The sequence below is a fragment of the Mytilus galloprovincialis genome, chromosome 7, assembly GCF_965363235.1.
Source record: "Mytilus galloprovincialis chromosome 7, xbMytGall1.hap1.1, whole genome shotgun sequence".
NCBI classification, from domain to species: Eukaryota; Metazoa; Mollusca; class Bivalvia; order Mytilida; family Mytilidae; genus Mytilus; species Mytilus galloprovincialis.
This window is the reverse complement of record NC_134844.1, coordinates 50,944,094-50,967,624: the sequence shown is the minus strand read 5'-3', so window position 1 is coordinate 50,967,624 and position 23,531 is coordinate 50,944,094. Positions and strand designations below refer to the sequence as shown.

General features: G+C 32.5%; 1 protein-coding gene and 1 long non-coding RNA gene across 3 annotated transcripts; both read right to left on the bottom strand.

The window, feature by feature from the left end:
* Nucleotides 1-457: 457 nt before the first annotated feature.
* On the bottom strand, nucleotides 458-21,793 carry LOC143083225 (uncharacterized). 2 transcript variants are annotated; one of them, XR_012980594.1, is made up of 3 exons: nucleotides 21,676-21,793; nucleotides 8,779-8,942; nucleotides 458-1,338 (listed from the first exon to the last, which is right to left on the bottom strand). It is a non-coding gene; the product is annotated as an uncharacterized LOC143083225 (long non-coding RNA). The 2 variants fall into 2 exon arrangements; XR_012980593.1 differs by lacking the exon at nucleotides 21,676-21,793 and having other exon boundaries at nucleotides 8,779-9,438.
* LOC143083224 (uncharacterized) lies at nucleotides 9,447-16,748 on the bottom strand. Its single transcript, XM_076259476.1, has 6 exons — nucleotides 16,644-16,748; nucleotides 16,100-16,368; nucleotides 15,722-15,839; nucleotides 15,214-15,337; nucleotides 14,719-14,981; nucleotides 9,447-9,945 (listed from the first exon to the last, which is right to left on the bottom strand). Exons 2-6 carry the CDS (start codon nucleotides 16,295-16,297, stop codon nucleotides 9,905-9,907), a joined length of 744 nt encoding a protein of 247 aa, XP_076115591.1. The 5' UTR covers nucleotides 16,298-16,368; nucleotides 16,644-16,748; the 3' UTR covers nucleotides 9,447-9,904.
* Nucleotides 21,794-23,531: the final 1,738 nt, after the last annotated feature.

The window sequence follows — 23,531 nt, the reverse complement described above, 5'->3', positions numbered from 1 at the left end:
GTGTTGTTATCTTGCAAGCATCAACAGGGTCTGAATTGATATAAATGAAGGATTTGATTTCTTAGAACCAAATAGTTTTCTCAATATATTGATCCAAATATCACACAGCACTTTAGTGTAGAAATTTTAGCAAACGATTACTATGTTTTGTGTCTCCCACATTGATTTTTTTTATTTAAGATGTGATAAACATGTACTCCTGCAAAATATTTGTTTAGTGTTACAAGCAGTTAAATCAAATATAAACAGGTGCCCCCATTTTCTTCGTCAATGTGTAAATATGCAAAAGTCAATGGTCTTGCATACTGAATTTTATCCCTTTAGTGAACTAACATGTATAAAGTGAAACCACCCTTATTTGCATATTGATAATATTGAACTTAAATTCAATGTTTACTACAAGCAAGAAAGTCAATTGGAGATAATGGAAGTAAAGAATAAAAAAAAAGATAGATAATAAGTTGTTCAAATGTTTAATTTTCTCAAAACTAAATAATTATATGGTCATGATGGTACAAGCAAAATCATTTTAACATATATTCTAATATAACTTAGTTTTCATTGATCAAATATGTATCTTAACCTTCTATTCAAAAGAGTGATTGCTTAGCATGCTTAGTAAAATGTACTTTAATAATATGTGACAAATACTTTTATAAAAAAAATAATAAGGAAATCTTGATATTCTCCTGTCTTTCTTTAAAGCCTATATCTCCTATTACTTATAGAAAATTCATTTTCAGTCCCATCTGTTGATGTTGGTTTGGTTTTTTTTGGTTGTAAATACCACTTCATTTCACAACCTGGCCCACTAGTGTCAGGTTGTTTCCTGTTGCAACTGTTAACAATGCTTTCCTACATATATATATATAGCTATCAATAGATGGTTTTCAAGTCAATTTAAGGTAGCAAATCTAATGACACAGCCAACTTTTGAGCAAAAGAACAGCATATAATCAGAACTTTCTGAGTGACGAGAGGTTAACTGGATGAGTCTTCACCATTTTCTGTTTTTTATTTCTGGTCCTTCATGGAGATTAACTGCACCAACTGTTTTAGGCATTTTGATTTTTCCAGTTACATTAACAGGTAAATCAAATCCTGATATTATCACACATTATTCTGTTTTATTTTCCTGTCGTTTACCAAAATCCATTTGGTCTATGGATTTATTAGGAATAAATTTTACCTTGCCGATGTTGTAGGCTTTCCTCAGTAGTATACCATCTTTTTCAACTCACAACTCATTAAAATCATTTATTCCTTCTAACTTGTGTGTTATCAGTTTGTGTTATGAGGTGTTGTTAGCACATTTAGAGACTTGACATCCAGCAACACCTGTGAACAGAAATAATAATGAGGGGAATTATAAACCGTTTCAAAGGTCATGTTTTCAACTTCAACAAAATGTGTGTACATTACAGCATAGATCAACATGATATTTTGAAGAAAAGAAAAACATTTTAAACTAGAGGCTCCAAGGAGCCTGTGTTGCTCACATGATATTTTTATTTACAATTGATGCATGGAATAATGCAACCTTTATACTTTTGCTCTAGTTTCAGAGATACATGTATGGAAAAGTCAAAAACTGCATTTTTTACCTATGTTCTATTTTTAGCCATGTCTGCCATGTTTTAGGCAGACAGGGTCACTGGACACATTTTACATTTAAAAAAAAAATAAATACCATAATTTTTATTTGGGTCCAAGTACATTTAAATTTGTCTCAGTTGTTTCAGGAAAGATTTTTGAAAAAAATTGCAAAAATTTACGAAAAATTGTAAAATTTGACTTTAAAGTGCAATAACTCCTTATGAAGTCAATTGTCAATTTTGATCCTGTTCACTGATTTGTAGAGCTCACTTTGCTGAACGTTATTGCTGTTTACAGTTTATCTCTATCTATAACATTATTCAAACTAGAGGCTCTAAAGAGCCAGTGTCGCTCACCTTGGTCTATGTGAAGGAAGCAGATGGATTCATGACAAAATTGTGTTTTGGTGATGGTGATGTGTTTGTACATCTAACTTTACCGAAAATTCTTGCTGCTTACAATTATCTCTATCTATAATGAACTTGTACCAGTAGTTTCAGTGGAAAATGTTAGTAAAAATTTACAAATTTTATGAAAATTGTTAAAAATTTACTATAAAGGACAATAACTCCTTAGGGGGTCAATTGACCATTACAGTCATGTTGACTTATTTGTAAATCTTACTTTGCCGAACATGATTGCTGCTTACAGTTATTAATATCTCTATCTATAATAATATTCAAGATAATAACCAAAAAACAGCAAAATTTCCTTAAAATTACCAATTCAAAACGGGTTGTCTGATTCATCTGAAAATTTCAGGGCAGATAAATCATGACCTAATAAACAATTTTACCCCCATGTCAGATTTGCTCTAAATGCTTTGGTTTTTGAGTTACAAGCCAAAAACTGCATTTTACCCCTATCATCTATTTTTAGCCATGGCGGCCATCTTGGTTGGTTGGCCAAAATCCTGGACATACCCCACATCCCCAAATTATCATTAAAGAAATATAGTAAGTGTAAGTAAAAAAAAATTGTGCAAGAAAAAATATTGAATCATAATTTCCTGTTGATATGCACATCTGCATAGTATGTCCTTATTATCTACAAAGTTTCATGAAGTTCTGTTGTGTAGTTTCAGAGGAGTTGCAATGACACTTTTGCAGAAGTACATTAACAATTTCGCTACTGAATTTATTTTTTTCGCGGGATTTCCTGGCCGAAATATATTTGCACGAGCCGTTTGCCTGACCGGGATTAATTTGACATGTGCTTCAGCAAAAACGACCTCGTAGTTTGGGTCATTGAAAACTCGGCAACCGTAGCGAGTTATGCGGTCAAATTTTGATAAAATGTAGATAAATATCATAGGTTGATCGTCCGTAACCTTTTCATAGAGTGAAAATTAGTTTACCTTAAAAACGCGTGTTGAAAACGTAGATTGATTGAGTCGGAAGATAATTTTTGTCATTGCCTACCGTCATGACCGTATATCACTTTCACTTCCATTCGGCAACATTTCTTAAGCACACGTGTGATTCGAAATTCTATTTCTATGAGCTACTGAATTATTTTCTTTCAAAACCCGTTTCCGTTTTCGTTTTCTTGGCAAAAACACTTGTAAATCGAGACTGTCGTTCACGTAGATTTTTGGCCGCCATTTGTTTACGGTTTCGAAAGAAGAAAGATAACTCGGGTTCGATAACGGACAATAACTCTTCCAGACGAGTTGTATAATACCCCCAGCCTTGATGTGCAATTACTGAACTAGTTAAAAATATTGTTTAACTGCAATAATAATCGATGGGACTTCTTTACTTTATGACTTAATCCCAGTAATGCCTTAATTCTTCCACATGTGAATGAGATAAAGCTTTCCAATAAATAAAAGTTAGTAAATAAACCCATTAGGCCACACCAATTTGATTCCTTGTTCGACGGACCCGCCCGCACCTATTTTTTTCAAAACAGACTTTTTTTATTTTTTTTATATTCCCGCTTCCCGCATCCGGAAATGTAATCATGTCCATTTCCCGCACCGTTTTTTTTGTGTAAATATTATAAAAAGATATCAACATTTGTTTTTAAAATCACAGTCTAACCTGTATATGACGATTTTAAACATAAAAGCACCCCACCACTTTGTAAATATCTGTGAGAATATTTGTTTCAGCATGAAACCTATTTATCCAAAGCGGGAGTGCTCCGATATAAATTTATAACAGCGTAAAGAACAAAAAATTGGTTACTTTCCCCCTTACTTATATTCCCTATAAAAAAATTCGATGTTAGAATAAAGTACAAAGAACTTCTGAAGGATTTGCCTTCAACTGCAATTATATTGTATGCTGGCGAAACAAAACTATCCATAGCCGCTGCATGTTTATGCACCTGTCCTGATTGATTGAGGGACCTGTCGTTCAGCAGTTATCGTTTGTTGATGTTGTTCATTGGTATTTTCCCGTTTGGATATACATGATATATAAATTAGATCGTTGGTTTTCCTGTTCGAATTGTGTACGCTAATAATTTTGGGGTCCTTTATAGCCTGCTGTTTGGTCTGTATCAAAGCCCTGTGTAAAAGGCCGTACTTTGACCTGTGTTTGTTATTATCAGGTTGAGAACAACCCTCCCTCAGACAAGGGGTCATTTTACTGATGTAGAAAAGAAAATAGAAATACCAAGGATTTGTATAGTTCTTCTATACAAAACCTTTGAAAACTTAGAATTTTGTACTCAAAAAGAGGAGAGTTACATCATATTTTAAACAACTTTTTCACTTATTTTGAATAATATTAAACTGTTAAAGTAAATGTGTTAACATGGTTAAAGTCCAGGAATATTACAAAATTCTTGGACATGTTTTGACCATTTAATATCAGATAGATATATAGTTCTTTGAGAAATATGAGCCCTTTTGTACAAACAAATATATTAAAACTTATATTGATCCCTCATAAAACATGTATTTACTAAAAGGGATATTAATAACATTAAGGGGTTGTCCCCAAACTGATTATGACTTGGATGGAGAATTGTCTCATTGTCAGTCACACATACATAGACCAGATTTAATTATTTCTTGGTGAACAGGGAAAAAATACTTCAGAAATTAAAGAAATGTTGAAGTACAAGTGATAAATCAAGCTTTAATATTGTCAAAACCTACTATTTTATGTTCACAAAAAAAAATTATAATCGCTCGCCTTAACTTTTCAAGCTTCGACTCAAAAATTTGCAAATTAAATATTTTTTTATTAAAATTTTCAAATCACTCGCTCGCCCCAAATTTTGGAGTCCAAAAATCCGTAGAACAAGAAATTAAATTGGTGTGGCCTTAAGTGATTTTTTTCAAAGTTCTAAATCCATGAAATTTCCAAAAAAATTGATTTGGGTCATGGTGGTTTTATAATATATAAAAAATATTTAAGCATAAATAAATGCACAAGAAATAAGCAAATATTCAGCTGTATAGATCTCAAGATAAAGAGCCTACTGAATTATTCATTTTTTTGAAAATTGTTGAAACTAAGTAGTCAAAATTAAGGATGTATAAGATAACATGAAATTGACAAATACATCAACTGATGTTTGTTAAAGCAGCACAAATAAATACCAAAAGCTGATAACTAATATTTTATAAATTTATTTTCATCATAGTTAAATTTATTAATCACATGCAGTAGAGGTAAAGTATAGAAAATATGCAGACAACTACTGGGTACTGTTTTATTTAAACTCATGGTATGTACACACAGATGCAAGTCGTTGAAAACAATTGCCAAAAGAGATTAAATTAATAAATCATGTACATGTTTTACTGCAAAATTCAGTTTTAAAATTCATTGATGGAAAGCTACATCAGGGAGCGGATATAGTTTGTAATAACATTTGGAAGCTATGAAATTTGTTTTAGTTTATATTGCTGTGTACTCATTGAAAAGGAGGATTCATATCATAAATTTTGATTTTGAAATTCAGTGAGGACAATGGAAACTGTTTTTTTTTTATTTCTGTTTATATTGTTGGGTTATTTAATGGAATGATTTGTCAACCAGGTGCTCCGCAGGGCGCAGCTTTATACAACCGCAGAGGTCGAACCCTGAACAGTTGGGGCAAGTATGGACAAAACATTCAAGCGTGATACAGCTCTGAATTTGGATTGTGATCAAATTTTTGACATTACATGGTTTTTTTTTACACAAAACAAATGTCAAGATTTTACAAATCAATTAAAGATTTCTTCTTCAAACTTTTTAAATCTAAAATTAAATAGTTGACACAGCATAGGTTTCTGACACAGAATGAATGTGGTCTAATGAACTTAAAAGTTTTTTTTTGCCTTTGAGCAATTCACTATGCTGTTGAATATTAATCCTCTCAAAAAAATGTTTGAAGAAATTTTCTTTTTATTTATGAAATCTGAAATGAGAAAAATTTAAACCCCCCCCCTTTTTTTCACATCCCCGTTTCCCTTTCTCCAAAACTGATATCAATTCAAATTTCTAATGGAGTTTGCAACAATAACTACTCTTTTAAATACATCATAAAATATTAAAATGTAAAATAAAGTGCTTGTTATCACTGAATGGTAAAGATTGGTTGGTAGTAAAAGTGAATATACATTATTTATTGTATAAAACAATAAAAAAAACTTCATCAGCAACATTTTATACTGGCAAATTTCCAATGAAGTTATTTACATAAAGTTATTGGCAAATAAAAATAGAAAATGACATCATAGTCATGTCTGGCAAATGTCCAACATACATTATCTAAAAACATTTTAGATAAGATAAGGAAAAAAAGCTTCATCAGCAACATTTTATATTGGCAAATTTCCAATGAAGTTATTTACATAAAGTTATTGGCAAATAAAAATAGAAAATGACATCATAGTCATGTCTGGCAAATTTCCAACATATATTATCAACTACTATTCTATACAAAGAAAGATAACTCCAATTGAAAATTAATTGCTATTGCACAATATTGTGCAATTAGATATTTCTTGCTATTGTGCAATACTGTGCAATTGAAAATTTCTTGCTATTGCACAATACTTGATATGGAATCCTGATTTGGACCAACTTGAAAACTGGGCCCATAATCAAAAATCAAAGTACATATTTAGATAAAGCATATCAAATAAGCCCAAGAATTTAATTTTTGTTAAAATCAAACTTAGTTTAATTTTGGACCCTTTGGACCTTAATGTAGACCAATTTGAAAACTGGACCAAAAATTAAGAATCTACATACACAGTTAGATTTGGCATATCAAAGATCCCATTTATTCAACTTTTGATGAAATCAAACAAAGTTTAATTTTGGACCCCCATTTGGACCAACTTGAAAACTAGGCCAATAATTAAAAATCTAATTACATTTTTAAATTCAGCATATCAAAGAACCCCAAGGATTCAATTTTCGTTAAAATCAAACTAAGTTTAATTTTGGACCCTTTGGACCTTAATGTAGACCAATTTGAAAACGGGACCAAAAATTAAGAATCTACATACATAGTTAGATTCAGCATATCAAAGAACCCCAATTATTCAATTTTTGATGAAATCACACAAAGTTCAGTTTTGGACCCTTTGGGCCCCTTATTCCTAAACTGTTAGGACCAAAACTCCCAAAATCAAACCCAACCTTCCTTTTATGGTCATAAACCTTGTATTTAAATTTAATAGATTTCTATTTACTTATACTAAAGTTATTGTGCGAAAACCAAGAATAATGCTTATTTGGGCCCTTTTTTGGCCCTTAATTCCTAAACTGTTGGAACCAAAACTCCCAAAATCAATCCCAACCTTCCTTTTGTGGTCATAAACCTTGTGTCAAAATTTCATAGATTTCTATTCACTTAAACTAAAGTTATAGTGCGAAAACCAAGAAAATGCATATTTGGGCCCTTTTTGGCCCCTAATTCCTAAAATGTTGGGACCAAAACTCCCAAAATCAATCCCAACCTTCCTTTTGTGGTCATAAACCTTGTGTTAAAATTTCATTGATTTCTATTCACTTTTACTAAAGTTAGAGTGCGAAAACTAAAAGTATTCGGACGACGACGACGCCAACGTGATAGCAATATACGACGAAAAATTTTTCAAATTTTGCGGTCGTATAAAAAGTGAATAAAAATTACTTGAGTGAGGTTGTTATTAGAATATAACCATTGTATTAAACCAGTCTATTAATTAATCTATTGCATCCAGCAGCAAGTGTTACTTGCAATATAAGCCTATATATTAATGTGGTATGAAGATACCCTGCTTATCATGTGTGCTAGTCCCATTAACAGTGTAAATTTTTAAAGAAGCTGACTTACAAGGTGACAGCTACAAGACCCTAATGTGGTTCATTATCCCATTTCCAATTTGATTACTTTTTTCTCTTACTTTTTACTACTACATGTATATGACTTGGCATCTGAGAGAAGAAGCAATTTATATACCATTTAAAGTCACTTTTTGAACACGAAAAAGATGTTTCCTAGTGTTAAAAATGGTTGCTTATATTGGCATTACAAATTGTAATAAACTTTAGGCACTGCTACACTGGTCATTCATCTTTTGTGTGTGCAACATGAGGGGGGAGTTCTTCCTCATAATTTCCAAAACAAAAAATTGAACCCCTATTGTTTTCAGAAACATACAGGAACAGTATTATTTTACAATAATAAATGATGCAATCTCAAGATTAATCAGAAGCAGCTGACAACACATTATGTTACTTCACTTTGGGGAAAAATCACTACCCTTCAGCAAATTTTTTTTTCCCCTTCCCAATTCTAAAAAAATAATTTTCCCTTCCCTTCCAAAACAATTTTTTTTTTCCACTTCCCTTCTTTTACAATATTTTTTTAAATGAGAAAGAAAACGATTTGTTAAAATAAAATAATCATCTTGGCATTTTTATGTAAAATAATAAAGCTTTGAGATGTAACAACACATGTTTTATGAACCACACTATTTATAGACTCAGCTGTCAATTTTGTCAATATCCGGTTCTATTTTAAATGAAATTGGACTTTCGTTTTGTCGACCTTAGTACATACTGCAGTACAGCCTTTCAATGAAAAGAAAGAAAACCCGTAGCACTACAGACTCATGAGAGTGTCTGAAACGATGACAAAAGACTCCGACTCAGATTTTAACAGGTCACATTTAGATCGCGGTGAGTTTGTGTTGTAATTATGTTTTCTGTTTGAACAATGTACATTTTGTTAATTTACCTGTTCTAGAGTCAAGGACAGTTTTCATATCAGCTGCTGTTACAATGTTTTTTTCCAACTTGCAACCCAACTTTTTATCTTTTTGCGCTTATTTGCCATCTTTGAATCACAATATGACTTTCCTGCATGGGCCTCAGAGTAGCAATATCCCTGTATATTGATCCCTATGAAATATAAGATATTCATTACTCTGCAATTTAAATATACACAAAATAACTAAAAAGTATTGTATAAAAGTTTTATCACATTAGATTAAGGCAAACTACAGAAATAGGAAGAAAACTAAAAAAAATAGCAATTTTACCATTTGTAAAGGGGCATAACTTTAGAACGACTAAAGTGACGCCCCCAATATTCAAACTTGATTGTGTTTAGTGGTAATAAGCATTGTATAACAGTTTACTAACATTTGGTTAAGGCAATCTAAAGTTAACTATAGTTGTTAATTTCTGTGTCAATTTGGTCTCTTGTGGCGAGTTATCTCATTGGCAATCATACCACATCTTCTTTTCTGTATAAATAGTTAGAGTACAGACATACAGTGGTTGTTGTTTGTTTACAGTCTGTGCCAAAAACTATTTGAATAACTAGCCCTATGGGGTAGTAAAAAAAAAAAATACTAGCCTGAATTTATATGTACTGGACCGGATAAAATCTGTGTCCCCGCTAGGGAGGTTTGGGGGCATGCCCCCCCAAGAAAATTTTGGAATATTAGATGTAAAATCCTGCATTCTGAGGTTACATTTTTGTGTAAAAATCTTGTCAAAAATGTAGAGTTTTTTCTCCATGTTATATGAAAAATTCTACTTTCCTTCAATAAAAACCTTCTCAAAACTGTTGACAAAACTGACTCCATTCTTTGAATTGAAGACAAACATGTAAATGTAAATTAAATGTATACATGTAGATATAAACCCCTTGCCATCACATATTGTTTATTCAAATTTGACTTTGGAAAGTTAAAGAGATCACTCTTTCTGATGCAGACCAAAAATAGAAGAAAGCTTATATCAATTGATTATATATTTATTCTTCATAATTTTTCATGATTTTTTTCAATTTGCTGAACAACTCCTGTTCAGCAAGTTCATTTTCATCTTCACTTTCTTCACCACTGTCCTCATCCTCATCTGTACTGCAATCTTCTTCTTGGTTGATAACAATCATCTGAAAAAAATATATATCAAAACCTTGTAATATTAATCATTTCAATTTGATGTGGATGTACATCATGGTTGAATACAAGTAAACTGCGAGCTACTGCTCACTGATGATACCCCCGCCGCAAGTGGATAATATTAATAGTGTAAAAATATGCAAGTGTTCGGTAAACAGGAAGTTGTCGAGTGATGAATCTGAAAACGCATCACACAGTATAGCTGACTTATATAAATCCTGAAACCAAATTTCAGAAATCCTTGTATTGTATTTCCTGAGAAAAATGTGACGAAAATTTTCAACTTGGCTATCATGTGTAAAATCGTACAAGTGTTCGGTAAACAGGAAGTTGTCAAGTGATCAATCTGAAAACGCATCACACGGTATAGCTGACTTAGATAAACCCTGAAACCAAATTACAGAAATCCTTGTATTGTAGTTCCTGAGAAAAATGTGACGAAAATTTTCAACTTGGCTATCATGTGTAAAATCATACAAGTGTTTGGTAAACAGGAAGTTGTCAAGTGATCAATCTGAAAACGCATCACACAGTATAGCTGACTTAGATAAACCCTGAAACCAAATTACAGAAATCCTTGTATTGTAGTTCCTGAGAAAAATGTGACGAAAATTTTCAACTTGGCTATCATGTGTAAAATCATACAAGTGTTCGGTAAACAGGAAGTTGTCAAGTGATCAATCTGAAAACGCATCACACGGTATAGCTGACTAAGATAAACCCTGAAGCCAAATTTCAGAATTCCTTGTATTGTAGTTCCTGAGAAAAATGTGACGAAAATTTTCAACTTGGCTATCATGTGTAAAATCATACAAGTGTTCGGTAAACAGGAAGTTGTCAAGTGATCAATCTGAAAATGCATCACACGGTATAGCTGACTTAGATAAACCCTGAAACCAAATTTCAGAAATCCTTGTATTGTAGTTCCTGAGAAAAATGTGACGAAATTTTCGTGGGACGGACTGACTGACGGACGGACTGATGGATGGACTGACGGACGGACAGACAGCGGTAAAACAGTATACCCCCCCTTTTTTAAAGCGGGGGTATAATAATTACAACAACTTTGGACTATAATAATTTGCATGATATATAGTAATTAGTTCTCTACAAAGAAAAATAATTTATGCTGTGTTGTGTATTAGAATTAAGATATTGCAGAAATTTATATCTTTGCTGGTTCTCATTCTTAAAAGTATTTATGGTTTTTTTTAAATTACAAATATTTGAATGCTTTTATGAACTATGTGATGTATTTTAAATACAATAAATACCTGGATGTCTTGACCAGCAGCTGGTGTATCAATCTCATCATGACCAACCACAACAGTTTCTTGGTCGACTGTGTTTGTTTGGAGTGTCTCGGTTAACCGTGATGGTCTGGAATAGCCAACTCTTTTTCTTCTGTCTGAAGGGGTAATCTGAAACAGTACAAATTATTTAAAAAAAATAAACAGTGTTTGTCAGAAATTTTAATTAAGTTTACAATTATTCAGACTAATATGTAATCAAAGAGGAAACTTAAACTTATTAAAACTTTGTCTTGAAAGAGCTTGACAGCATGGGAGAAAATACATAAGACATTAAGTATGTGTTTTAAAAGGTATACAATGATACAGTGAACTGAGGACAGTAAGTATTGAAAATAAGTACTGTAAATTCAGAAATTATTGCGAGGTTTTTATTAATGCGAATAATGCGAGCGTCGGACGATCGCAATAATTAAACCTCGCATTCTTACTTTCATTTTTCCAATGTCAATTTGTGATTGATTTATCTCCCTTTGTTCAGTGGTGTGATGTGTTTAACCTTTCACCTGGGGCATTTAAGGGTAATATGTTTTTACAACTTATTTCCGCTAATCTGTGTAATCAGTGAAGCCAGGTGACATTTTTATAACACTTCGACTTTTAATTGGTAATGTGTCTGTAATATGTTTATGATTGAACAATATTGCCGGGAACTTTTATGAATGGGATACTAGTACTAGTAATTACTTTTGAATGCTGTTCGATTATTATATAAAGTGACAAATTACGATGTTATTTTATTTTGTTAATATTGTTTGTAATTGTTCAGGGGAGCGTTTCTTTGTGACAAACTTCCACATTGACATTTTTTAAAGCAATTGCTTTTATGCCGTCGCGTATGGCCATCTTTGTGACCCAGATCAGAGACTCCGCCCAGATCAAGCCATAGTATTTTGTTAAACAGGCTCCTGGTCAGTCATTCTTTAACACCTATGTATGTTTTCTAATGCAATACATAGCTTGAAACTTTAAAAAAAAGTTAGTGGATTTAAGAAGTTTCAGAATATGTTCTTGTAGATGTATTTTTGTATTTAAAGGGTCAACCGTTTGACTATCAAATAACATAGAAGTCCGAGTGAAAAAAGGTACATTTTTATAAATGCGATTCCGTTTTCCGCCGTTCGTACGATGTTTCAACAAAATATGGATTCATTTCAGTTGTTGATTTAGTATTGAAAATTTAACTGAATTATCTCCTAATAAATACGGTTTTTTATGTTTAATTTGTGTTTCTTTAAGAGGTCAGGTGCTCTTGTTCATTCATAAAATTATCGTTCATTCATACATTTATCGTAAAATCAAAATCACTACACAGGTTAATGCGTAGTGTCAAATTATTACCTGTAATCTAAAAATAGACAAACTTTATTTGCGCAAATAATTTAGCGGAACGAAACCCTTGTTGAAAACACATAACAATAAGTTCGTTTTCCTTTTCTGTCAAAACTCCGTAATATTTATCGATCACCTTACTAATGAAATGGACCCGTCCACACGTAGTAGATGCCAAGTCGGTCCAGATGAAGAGATATTTACAATTTGGAATTTTCTAGTTTATTAATACAAAGATTGAAAAAAAGTACGTCTTTTTAAATATCATGATCAAAACTGGGTTTGAATAACAAATGTCAGATGAAACCATTATCCTCGTCTTTTCAGTGAACAAGTCTACTACGTTTGTTGACACTCGACGGTCCACCGTGTTAGCAATTTTATTTCACATGTTTTCGAAATATTGAAGATCATTTTTCGCAATGTTTCCTGAAAATTGATAAATATCAAAGCAACGTAGAGCTGTTTGTTCTTGTTCGTATAATAAAATTGAGAATGGAAATGGGGAATTTGTTAAAGAGACAACAACCCGACCATAGAAAAACATACAACAGCAGAAATTTTTAAGGTCACCAACAGGTCTTCAATGCAGCGAAAAATTCCCGCACCCGGAGGCGTCCTTCAGCTGGCCCCTATACAATATATATACTAGTTCAGTGATAACGATTTAATGTCATGTTTGTCTGTGATGACCCCCCTTTTCGGGATTGCATGAGAATTGTAGTTATCTCGTACCCACATGCACTTGTTTCTATCCATAGGAAGGTCGATTATCCATATAAATAGTTTAGAAACAAGTGCCTGTGCTCGTACCGCATCAGAAGGACACATATCAACTGAGCAATAATGTTTGGAACTTAGTTTTAAAAATGATGACAAAGTAACATTATGAAAATATTTTTATTAAGCTGAAATATACATTTATTCTTTACATGTTTATGTCTTGTAAGATATTTCATTTCTTTCCCGTTTTTTAACATTTGCGTCTGGAAAGTTGAAATGTTTTAACTTAATCATTTGTGTTAATGGTTAAATATAAATTAATAATGAAAATTGTTAAAATTAAATCAATAAAGGAAATTATTGCCAAGGAAGTTACAAACACTACCAGGGGATAATCCATGATGATTTCTTTTTGAGTTATATGTTTCAGCACATGTATATTTGACCCGAACTTTAGCCTGGTAAACGTGTTGTCTCCTTGTGAAATATAAAACATATTAAAAATGACTTTCTGCTAAAGTCTTTTATTTATATAAAGTTAAAACCTTCTTACTTTTAACTAGACAACACTCATGTCAGGTTTAATTCTTGTATATATGTGGATGAAAAATAAAAGTCCCCAAACATTACCATGGCAGCAATTGCTTTTACAGCCTTTAAGGCTTTGATTTACTTAATGGCGTAAAAAAAATATCATTCCTATTTATAACCAAATGAGTCTTTGCTAATCAAAGCTAATTTATAAGATGTGTAATTAAATTTATTTTTAACAATATACCACAAGCCAAGCCTTTATGATGAATTTTATTTTTCTCACTTCGCTTGTATGCATAAAAGGACTAAGAAGCCAAACATAATTTACTACGGGTGATTGCGATTATCAACTTTTAATATTGTAATTTATTTTCTTTTGAAGTTAAAAATATCCTATAATTACCCAAGCGGGGCCTCGTTCTACACTAATCTTCTGCACGTGGTCGATGTTCAATTAAGTTTCTAGATCCCCAAAGTCGGCATGCACAACACGTAAGTTCTAGTAATGCATCTTAGTTTCTAGATCCCCTTTACAAGTTACATCAGTTAAGAATTGTGTATTCAATCACAGAAAACATACGGAAGGTAACTAAATGCATAGATTTGAACAAAGCTTTACTTTGCGAAAAGACATGTGAACATCTGTGATTTACAATAATGTTCAGCATAAAAAAAATTTTTTTTTAATCGGCAAGTCGCAATAATTAAACCTCGCATTTTTGCCTGTGGTCGGCACATCGCAATAATAAATGCACGCAATAATTTCTGAATTTACAGTAAACAGGAATAAATTCAACTTTGAGCTAATATTATCCAATTTTTTCTGTCATGCAGACAAAAAAATAATTTTGAATGAACAATTACCATCCAGCTTTGGGTTAAACTGCTCAACATTAGCAGTCTCAATTTCGACTTGGATCAAGTCCTTCAATGTGTCCGTCTTCAAATGACCCCGCCTCTTGCCTTTGCTGAGTTTGGTTCTGCTGAATGTAGTTTCGTTATTGACACTTGTTGGTGGTAGACTGAGCAGAGCATCTATAACAAGCTTTATATTGTCAAGGCCATCCCTGAATGTTTCAAACACAGATCCCCATGTCAAGGCACCATCTATAAGTCTGTTACTGTACCTAAAAAATTAATACACAAAATTGTAAATATTCAATATCAGACATATATGGATATTTTATTTTTAAAAATATTAAGATGTTCAAGGCAAAAAATTGGAGTAAATGAATACAGAGTTAGGAGTTGTTTACCCTATAGGTAACATTAAGCTAAAATTAGTTTTTATAGAATAGAGAATGGAAACATTGTGCCAAAAAGACAACAACCCAAACAATGAGCAGAAACATTAATTACCTTTGATATATTAAAGATTTCAAAATGGCCCACTCTGTGTTAACTTCCTCTATATCCATGCCTGACCTTATTAAGGTGGACTTGAGATTTTTCTTTACAAGATGAATCTCATGGTCCCCATACTCTAAAATGACAAAAAAACTTATTCATTAAACATGTTAAAAAATGAGAAACATATTTTTGCTTGCACCATAAAACACAATTTGCTTATAGACTGAGATATTGATGATTACAGGTATTTATTTAATTACTTAGGGCTATTCCAGAAAAAAATGTATGGGAGGGTTGGAAAGCAGTTTTTGTCAGCACCCACCACCCAGACAATTGTAATTGAGAATTATAGTGCATTATAGCGTGAAAAGTTGCTCTGATACCCATCACCCATGTATTATTTTACAAAGTGCCTTCCAACCCCCCCATACATTTTTTTCTGGAATAGCCCTTATTATAACCTGTACAATCAGAGACAGTTATGCTATGACATATATGCAATTACAAGATAACTTACTTGGTTTGCATATTTTTAGAACTTCTGTAGTTGCTTTGATCTGTGCATGTCCATTATACAATGTTAGGTTCTGTTTCTGCAGAATCAAGGATAGTCTGTTCAAAGGTGATATGATTTCCTAAATGAAATGCAATTAATTAAAATTCAATACATATATAAGTTCGTCATATACATGGAAATTTAAATATGCAGTTCATATTCACATTCATTATTTGTAAAGCAGTAATTACATTGTACGTATAAGAGTAGTAACAATTGTCAAAAATCAAAACAGACATGTCAAGATAAAGAAAACCAAAAATCAATAAAGCAATCTTAAAAATATTTTGACTTCTAAATGTATGTTTTTAATAATGATTTATTATTCTACATGTATACCTTTAAATTTAACATGAATGTGACAACCGCTACATCAGTTAGAATTTTGGCAAGTCCTTCAGCTTTTGGATTTTCATGTGAAGCACTTTCTAGGTGAGCTTTAAATCCCCTGTAACCTTTGATAATAACATTTATTGCTCTAAGCATGTGTGGCATCCAACGAGTTCCTCCTACACGGGTTGGAAGTATTTTCGTCATGTTAAGTGCACTGAAAGCTCGTTTTAAGGCTTTCTTCTGTTTGGGACCTCTGCGGTACAAGTAGTAAAGACCTGTAAAATAGTTATTTGAAAATTTGACTTAAGACATCTTCTGTAAGACAAATTTATGTAAATAAATTTACATGATTAATAAATAAGGGTACAATGTATGCCATGGTGTATATGTATAAATTTTTGACATTAAATTGCTATACATCAATGCATGACATACATTGCATATGCATACATGTAAAATATAATAAGCTAAATGCATTTGAATTGAATGAACTAGGACTTTTTAATCATGATAATTATTAATTGTTTTATTGCCAAACATAATAACTTACCAAGAAGAAGAGTTATGGTTTTATCATACAATTTAGATGACTTAATAGCATCCTTAAAGCTTAACTCAACTCTGTGAGCCAAGCAATGAGTAACAACTATTTCTGGGTTTTTTTCTTTTCATCAAAGCAGCCACACCATTTCTTATACCTGAAAAAAATATGTCTTTAAAACAAACTATTTTTGTAACATTACATTGTCAGACATTGTACATCAAATTAATTATAGACATATACTGTAAAAATGTTTTAATTCCTTTAACATGTTTAGAATTTTTTCAAATTCTATATGTTTACCACGGTCCATGTTTACTCTAAATCAATATGAAGGTCTAGATTGAGGTTCTTTCATTACACATGTTTCAGTATAATATTCTTTTAATTTTTTAGGTCATTTGTCTTTTCTTTATACCCATTATTTTGTATTCTTTATATTATATGAACATGATGAATGAAGGATTTCATGTTTATAAACTAGTACGTACATACACTGTCACACATATAGTTACAGAGAACATATACATATTTGCTACGCACCAAGCACAGGTGAAAATAAATAACTGTATCTACACCTCATTATTTTATCTATATGGATAAGAAAATGTGGCATGAGTCAGAGTGTCAATGAGACAACTCTCAATCCAAGTCACAAATTGTAAAAGTAAACCATTATAAGTCATAGTACAGTCTACAACATGGATACCATTTTTTCTACTGTAAATATAAAAAAGAAGATGCGGTATGATAGCCAATGGGACAACTATCTACAAAAGACCAAAATGACACTGACAGTCATTAACAACTATAGGACACCGTACAGCCTTCAACAATGAGCAAAGCCCATACCAACCCCATCCACATTGTATATTACATAATAAATAAATTAAAAAATAAATTTACCTTGCATGTTTGATGCACCGTCTGAGCAAAAGCCAATAAGTTTACTCCACAGTTGGTTGGTATTGTCCTCTGAATTTTCAAAGCAAACAGCTTTCATGTAATTAAATATGTCCTGAGATCCTGCAGATTCAGCAGTACCCAAATCTAAAAACTTTTCAATTATCTTTCCATTTTGGGCACTTCTTACCCACAATGACTCATATTCATCCCCCATGAAGTCAGATGACCCATCACAGGTGAGGCTCAGAAATGGTGTTTTTTTCAAAAGGTCTCTGGTCTCATTTCTGGAAACACTGGCTATATTTTTGACAAATTCACAGGCCTTTTTGTCATTCAGGTAGCTATTGCCAACATCAAGACCTTTAGCTTGATCCAGTTTACATATAACATTATAAGTTTTAAAGCTTAGATGATGTTTAGCAACAGCATGGGCATTACAAAAGAGAATGCTAAGTCTGTCATATTCAGTTTGTTTTATAGAGTTAATGGCCTTTGCAGACAGTGAATTCTGAGGAAGTGGCCTCTCGGCAACAGATGTTGCACTGATGTGAGGCGAACTGACTTCATGATTTCGGATGGTGTCAATCCTAAAATTCGTACACCCAGATACGAATTTCCCTCCCTTTCCCTGCTCCTTACAGTATGTACAATACATAACGGAATTCTCATTATCATACTTGAGCCAGGGACAACCGTCCGTCCAATGGGTTTTGAACTCTCTGACGCGCTTGTCCTCGTATTTTTTCTTTGCTTCTGTAACTTGGTCGGAAGTGCGAGACGGTCTTTTTGGTGCCTTTCCAGGTCTCGCACTATCCGACCACCTCAACAATGAAGCCATGTAACGATGTAAAATTATGTGTGTACTTTTATCTTTCGATATGAAAACAAAACTGGCACCACTTCTTCATAAAATTAACGGTAACCAGTCACCGAGGTCGTCCTAATAACCAATCGTCTAAATACACAAGATGTCAAGCGGACAGTTACGAATTAATGTCTTCCGATGCAAAAATGAACATTTTTTTTTTATTTTCTGTTATGATTATATTTTATTTAGTTTATGCAACACAAATTAATCAATAACTACCGAAATTTGAAATTTTGAAAACACGTGGTACTGACCGTTTTTGCGCTTTTTTTATTTATTTTGAACAATCGGTTATTAGGGAGACCGTAAAAACTGGTTTACGCTACTTTTGCAAGGAAGTGAGTATCAGTTTATTGATCTCGATGGCGTTGTATTGACACATTCGGCAGTTAACTTACGGTAACGATTAAAAAAGTGCACACAGATATGCACTAGACCGGTCGGACTATCGGCAGTGTACTTTTACTAGTCCGAGCTTAATTAAACTAGACACGGGCTTCGGGCTACCGCTTAACGTCGCAGACTGTGTTTATGTGTTACATATTTGTTTTTCTCTCATTATTGGTTCATTTATCAGGCTGTAAGTTTTCTCTTTTGAATTGATTTACCTCGCCATTTCCAGGCTTTTTATAGCTGACTGTGCGGTTTGGACTTTGCTCATTCTTGAAGGCTGTACTGTGACCTATAGTTGTTACTTTATGTGTCATTTGGTCCCTTGTGGAGAGTTGTCTTATTGGCAATCATACCACATCTTCTTTTTTTTATAAACAAGGGTTAAACTTAAAGCACCTCCACTATGGCATGAGGCATAAAATAAGTTTATGAGTATACATACATCTGTACATGTACGTAACATTTGTACATTTGTACATCTAAAATTATATCAAGGTTATAACAAAATGCACCCAAATTTTCTTTAGAAAAAGAGCAATAACCCTTCAAGTGTTGTCTGATTAAATTTCTTGTTAGAAAGCTTTTGACATGGTGAACAATTTTACTACTTTAGTTTTCCCAAAACTATAATTATATTATTTTATAGATATAACTTAAATGATATCTCTAGGTTGTTTTTTCCAAAGCAATGTCTCAAGAAACATATGTGCTTTAATAAAAATAAAGATTATAGCTAATTTCCTAATGCATGAAGGGCAAGACTTTTTTTACTTTGTTTGTATATTGTACAATAGTAATTTAGATAACATCCAATTGCTTTTAACCATTATATTTACAGGTTTACGTTTGCCTATATTTATTGTATGAAGATGTCAGTCTTACGTTGTACAAAGCTTGGGTAAACGTTTCAAAATAAAAATTCTACTCTACAAGAAATTAGCTGTAAGATGAACATTAAACTACTGTCACTTAGCATGCTTAGGGAAAACATAAAAAAAATCAATGAAGGATAATAAACTTAATTCAAATAGTTTGGGGTGGGGGTAAAAATTGCTGCAATTTTTCTTTAATTGAAATGATTTTATACTTTCCTGTGATCAATCTTTTTCCCAAATTAAGTTAAGAGGAGAGTAAGGGGGTCAGTGTTTATCCTACATTGAACTTTTGATTTCGACCCTAATCATGCTAATTCTCAATTGTTGTCTTCTGCTTTTACCATATAAAATTGAGAAAGGAAATGGTGAATATATCAAAGCGACGACCACCCGACCATAGAGCAGACAACAGCTGAAGGTAACCAATGGGTATTCAATGTAGCGAGAATTCCCTCACCCGTAGGTGTCCTTCAGCTGGCCCCTAAAAATATGCATACTAGTACAGTGATAATGGACGTTCGAATTATACACAAGAAACTGAAATTTTAAATCATATATTTACTTAGCACAATTTTTTCTGTAATATACATTGTATGTTACCTGTTCTTTTACTTCTCTTACTTCTTGTAAGCATATATAAGTTAACCAGATATGTCCACAGTGGTACATGTAGCATGCTGCATTATCTGATAGAAGAACAACGTCTTACTTAAAGAAGTTGATATTTATAGTCATTATAAAATTCTCAAGAAGTGAAGCCACACACGACAAATCCTGTTTCACAGATTCTAAAACATGGGTGAAAATTGTATGCTGAAAAAGAAATGCACAAGACAATTTTTATAGATGTAAATTGATACTGAATTGATTCCAAATAAAAGACTACATGTACATTTATTTATATTCATTTCATAAGAATCTATTCCATTAGAATCTTAAATCAAGGAATTTTTTGTTTTTTATAGTTAGTGTGATACATGTAAGAACACAATGAAAAATTATATAAAGTTCCAATTGATCATGTTTTATATATATAAAAAAATTGCTAAACAGTCTCAAACTCAGAACAACCTTATACATGATTTACAAATACAATGAAATAAGCATATATTTTGGTTTTCCCGTTTGAATGATTTTACACTAGTAATTTTGGGGCCCTTCATAGCTTGTTGTTCGGTGTGAGCCAAGGCTCTTTGTTGAAGACTCCAGTTGGTATTACTTATTGTGCAAACAGAGTGTGGGGACAGAGACAGCATATTGATTTACCTGAAAAAAACACATCTCAGTGATATCATAATCAACTCTCCTTCATTGGCATTGTCCACGGCTGGTTCGTGGATAGTCTGGCAACCTCCATGCAGTCTGAGGTCTGTCAATGCCGCGGCGTTATGTCTTCATTACATTCAGCGAGCTTTCGTACACTTTTATCCTGATTACATACAGGATTAAATCCCACATGAATGGGTTAAGACAGACTTATACTGCCCTTCATGTCTGGCGGGACCATCTCGTCTGCCATTTGTTATTGTTGTTGTGCAGACTACGCGCCTTTTTTTAAAAAGAGGTAACCAAGCAAGGGAGATAAACAATACAGTGAATGACGCGTTTCGATGACTTTACTTTAGTGAATAACATTTTTCAAATAAAAATTTCCAAACTTTTTATTCATTGAAAGAGAAGATATGTATCAACTGATTTCAAATATAAAAAAAATTGTGTGCTAGGCATCTGCTGTTTACAGAAAATCAAATATATCGATGTTGACCTACTTCATGTACTTTCAATGCCATTACACTGCTGTATATATGCGGACGGCGAATGCATTCAACCTATTTTTTTCAAGACAAATATGGCATACATCGATGTAATACTATGGTTTTGTCACTTTTATAAATGATTACAAAGTTCCCAAAATTTCACCATATTCCGTGTTTATGGACTTATCAGTTTTTATTTGATTTGCCTCTTACATGGACCTGTACTTTAAAGGTCTTATTACCTCTCTAAAGAACAGCTTGCAGTCTTCAATCCTATTAATGGTAAAAAAAGGATAAATTTTGTAATTTAGCCACTTTGGTAAATGTATACACAGATAAAGTCAGACGGAAGTAACTATTTTTGCGGTCTCACTAATTAGCGACAACAAGAATTTTAGCGACAACAAGCGTCAACAAGCGACAAGAAGCGACAACAAGAATTATTTTAGCGACAACAAGCGACAAGAAACTATTTAGCGACAAGAAAACATTTTTTGTAATTAAAATTAATTATTGCAATAAATATTAAAAGAATATGCAAAAGAAAATAATTTTAGCGACAAGAAAGTTAAAATTGATAGAAAAAAATGAAACATTATTTACATAATATTTTATCATCTATTATAAATAACAGCCAGTATTACGTTTAATTATTGTATTATGAGATTACTTTTCCTTGTGTTTTAGAACATATTATTTATCTTATAATTTGTTTTTTAAAACTCTTTTCGTGCAATATGTATTAAGCTCGCAAAATGAATTACTTGTGCATCATTGTCCTGAAAATATTGTCACAAATTGTGAAATACAAAGAACTGAAACCAAACAGGAGGAAAAGAAAATTGAAATGTGAATGTTTTCATTTTTTTATTTGTTTATTGCCTCATTAAACGATATTTATCATGTTTATGCATATTGATTGAAGATGAAAGGAAATTAATGACAATCTTTCTCACAAATGTTTCATTTCTTCGTCTATCTATAATAAAACATTTTAATTAGACATATCTGCTCGTATATTTAAAAAACCCATTAAATACAAATTTCATTATATCTAATAAAAAAAAATGTTTTCTTGTCGCTAAATAGTCTTCTTGTCGCTTGTTGTCGCTAAAATAATATTTGTTGTCGCTTCTTGTCGCTTGTTGACGCTTGTTGTCGTTTCTTGACGCTTGTTGTCGCTAATTAGTGAGACCCTATTTTTGCGCCAGTTTTTTTCTATTGAGTCATATTTTCCTCCTTTCTGGGAGCACCCGAAGAGTTGTCACAAACCAGTTTAAGGGAGCTACCATTTGATTTTTATGGGGGGGGGGGGGCTAGGAGGAAAAATTGTGCCCTGCCTTTTTTTTATTTGTAATCTCTGTCCTGCCTTTTTATTTTTCAGTCTATTCGGTCTAGTCCAGCCCTGGCCTCAGTGACTCATTTTTTTTTTTTTGAGTCACTGAGGCCAGGGCTGGACTATATTCGGTCCTGCCTTTTTTTTTTTTTCTTAGCTTATCCTGACTTTTTTACAACAATTGTCATCCTGCCTTTTTTTTTTTTGCCAAGTTACTTATCCTGCCTTTTTTTTTTTACTCAAAATCCTGTCCTGCCTTTTTTTTTTTTAAATTTCATCCTAGAACCCCCCCACCCCCCCCCCCCCCCCCCCCCCCCATAAAAATCAAATGGTAGCTCCCTAAGCTTTTGTGCATAAAACTTTTCGAAGAGACACGTTTAAATCATCGTAAACACTTTAAACAGGTCGGGACCACTACCTTACAATGTATATGGAAATGCATAAATTAGCATACTTATGTTCTCGCACATGTAATTGTTTATTTACATGTGTCGCAATTTATTTTTACCTAGTTTTTTTTACCAATCCAGTAAATGAGTCACAATGCATGATGGACAACTACGTGTTTACAATCAACCAAAACACGTGTTATTTACTGAAATACAACACATTTTTTCGTGCAATGCGGGATTCACAATTTCGCTTAGTTTTTTTTATTTTGTGTATCCTCATTTATAGTTCGTGATATAAAGTATTCGTGTAATATTATTTGGATGGGTACTATTACTTAAACAAGTAATTTGACCTTTATTACGAATATTT

Coding starts and splice junctions, on each gene's coding strand:
- LOC143083224 (XM_076259476.1), bottom strand. CDS start 16,297: ATGACGAAAATACTTCCAACCCGTGTAGGAGGAACTCGTTGGATGCCA. Junction 15,338..15,721: donor TCTAAAAATATGCAAACCAA/GTAAGTTATCTT, acceptor TTGTCATTTTAG/AGTATGGGGACCATGAGATT. Junction 14,982..15,213: donor AAATCTTTAATATATCAAAG/GTAATTAATGTT, acceptor TTAATTTTTTAG/GTACAGTAACAGACTTATAG.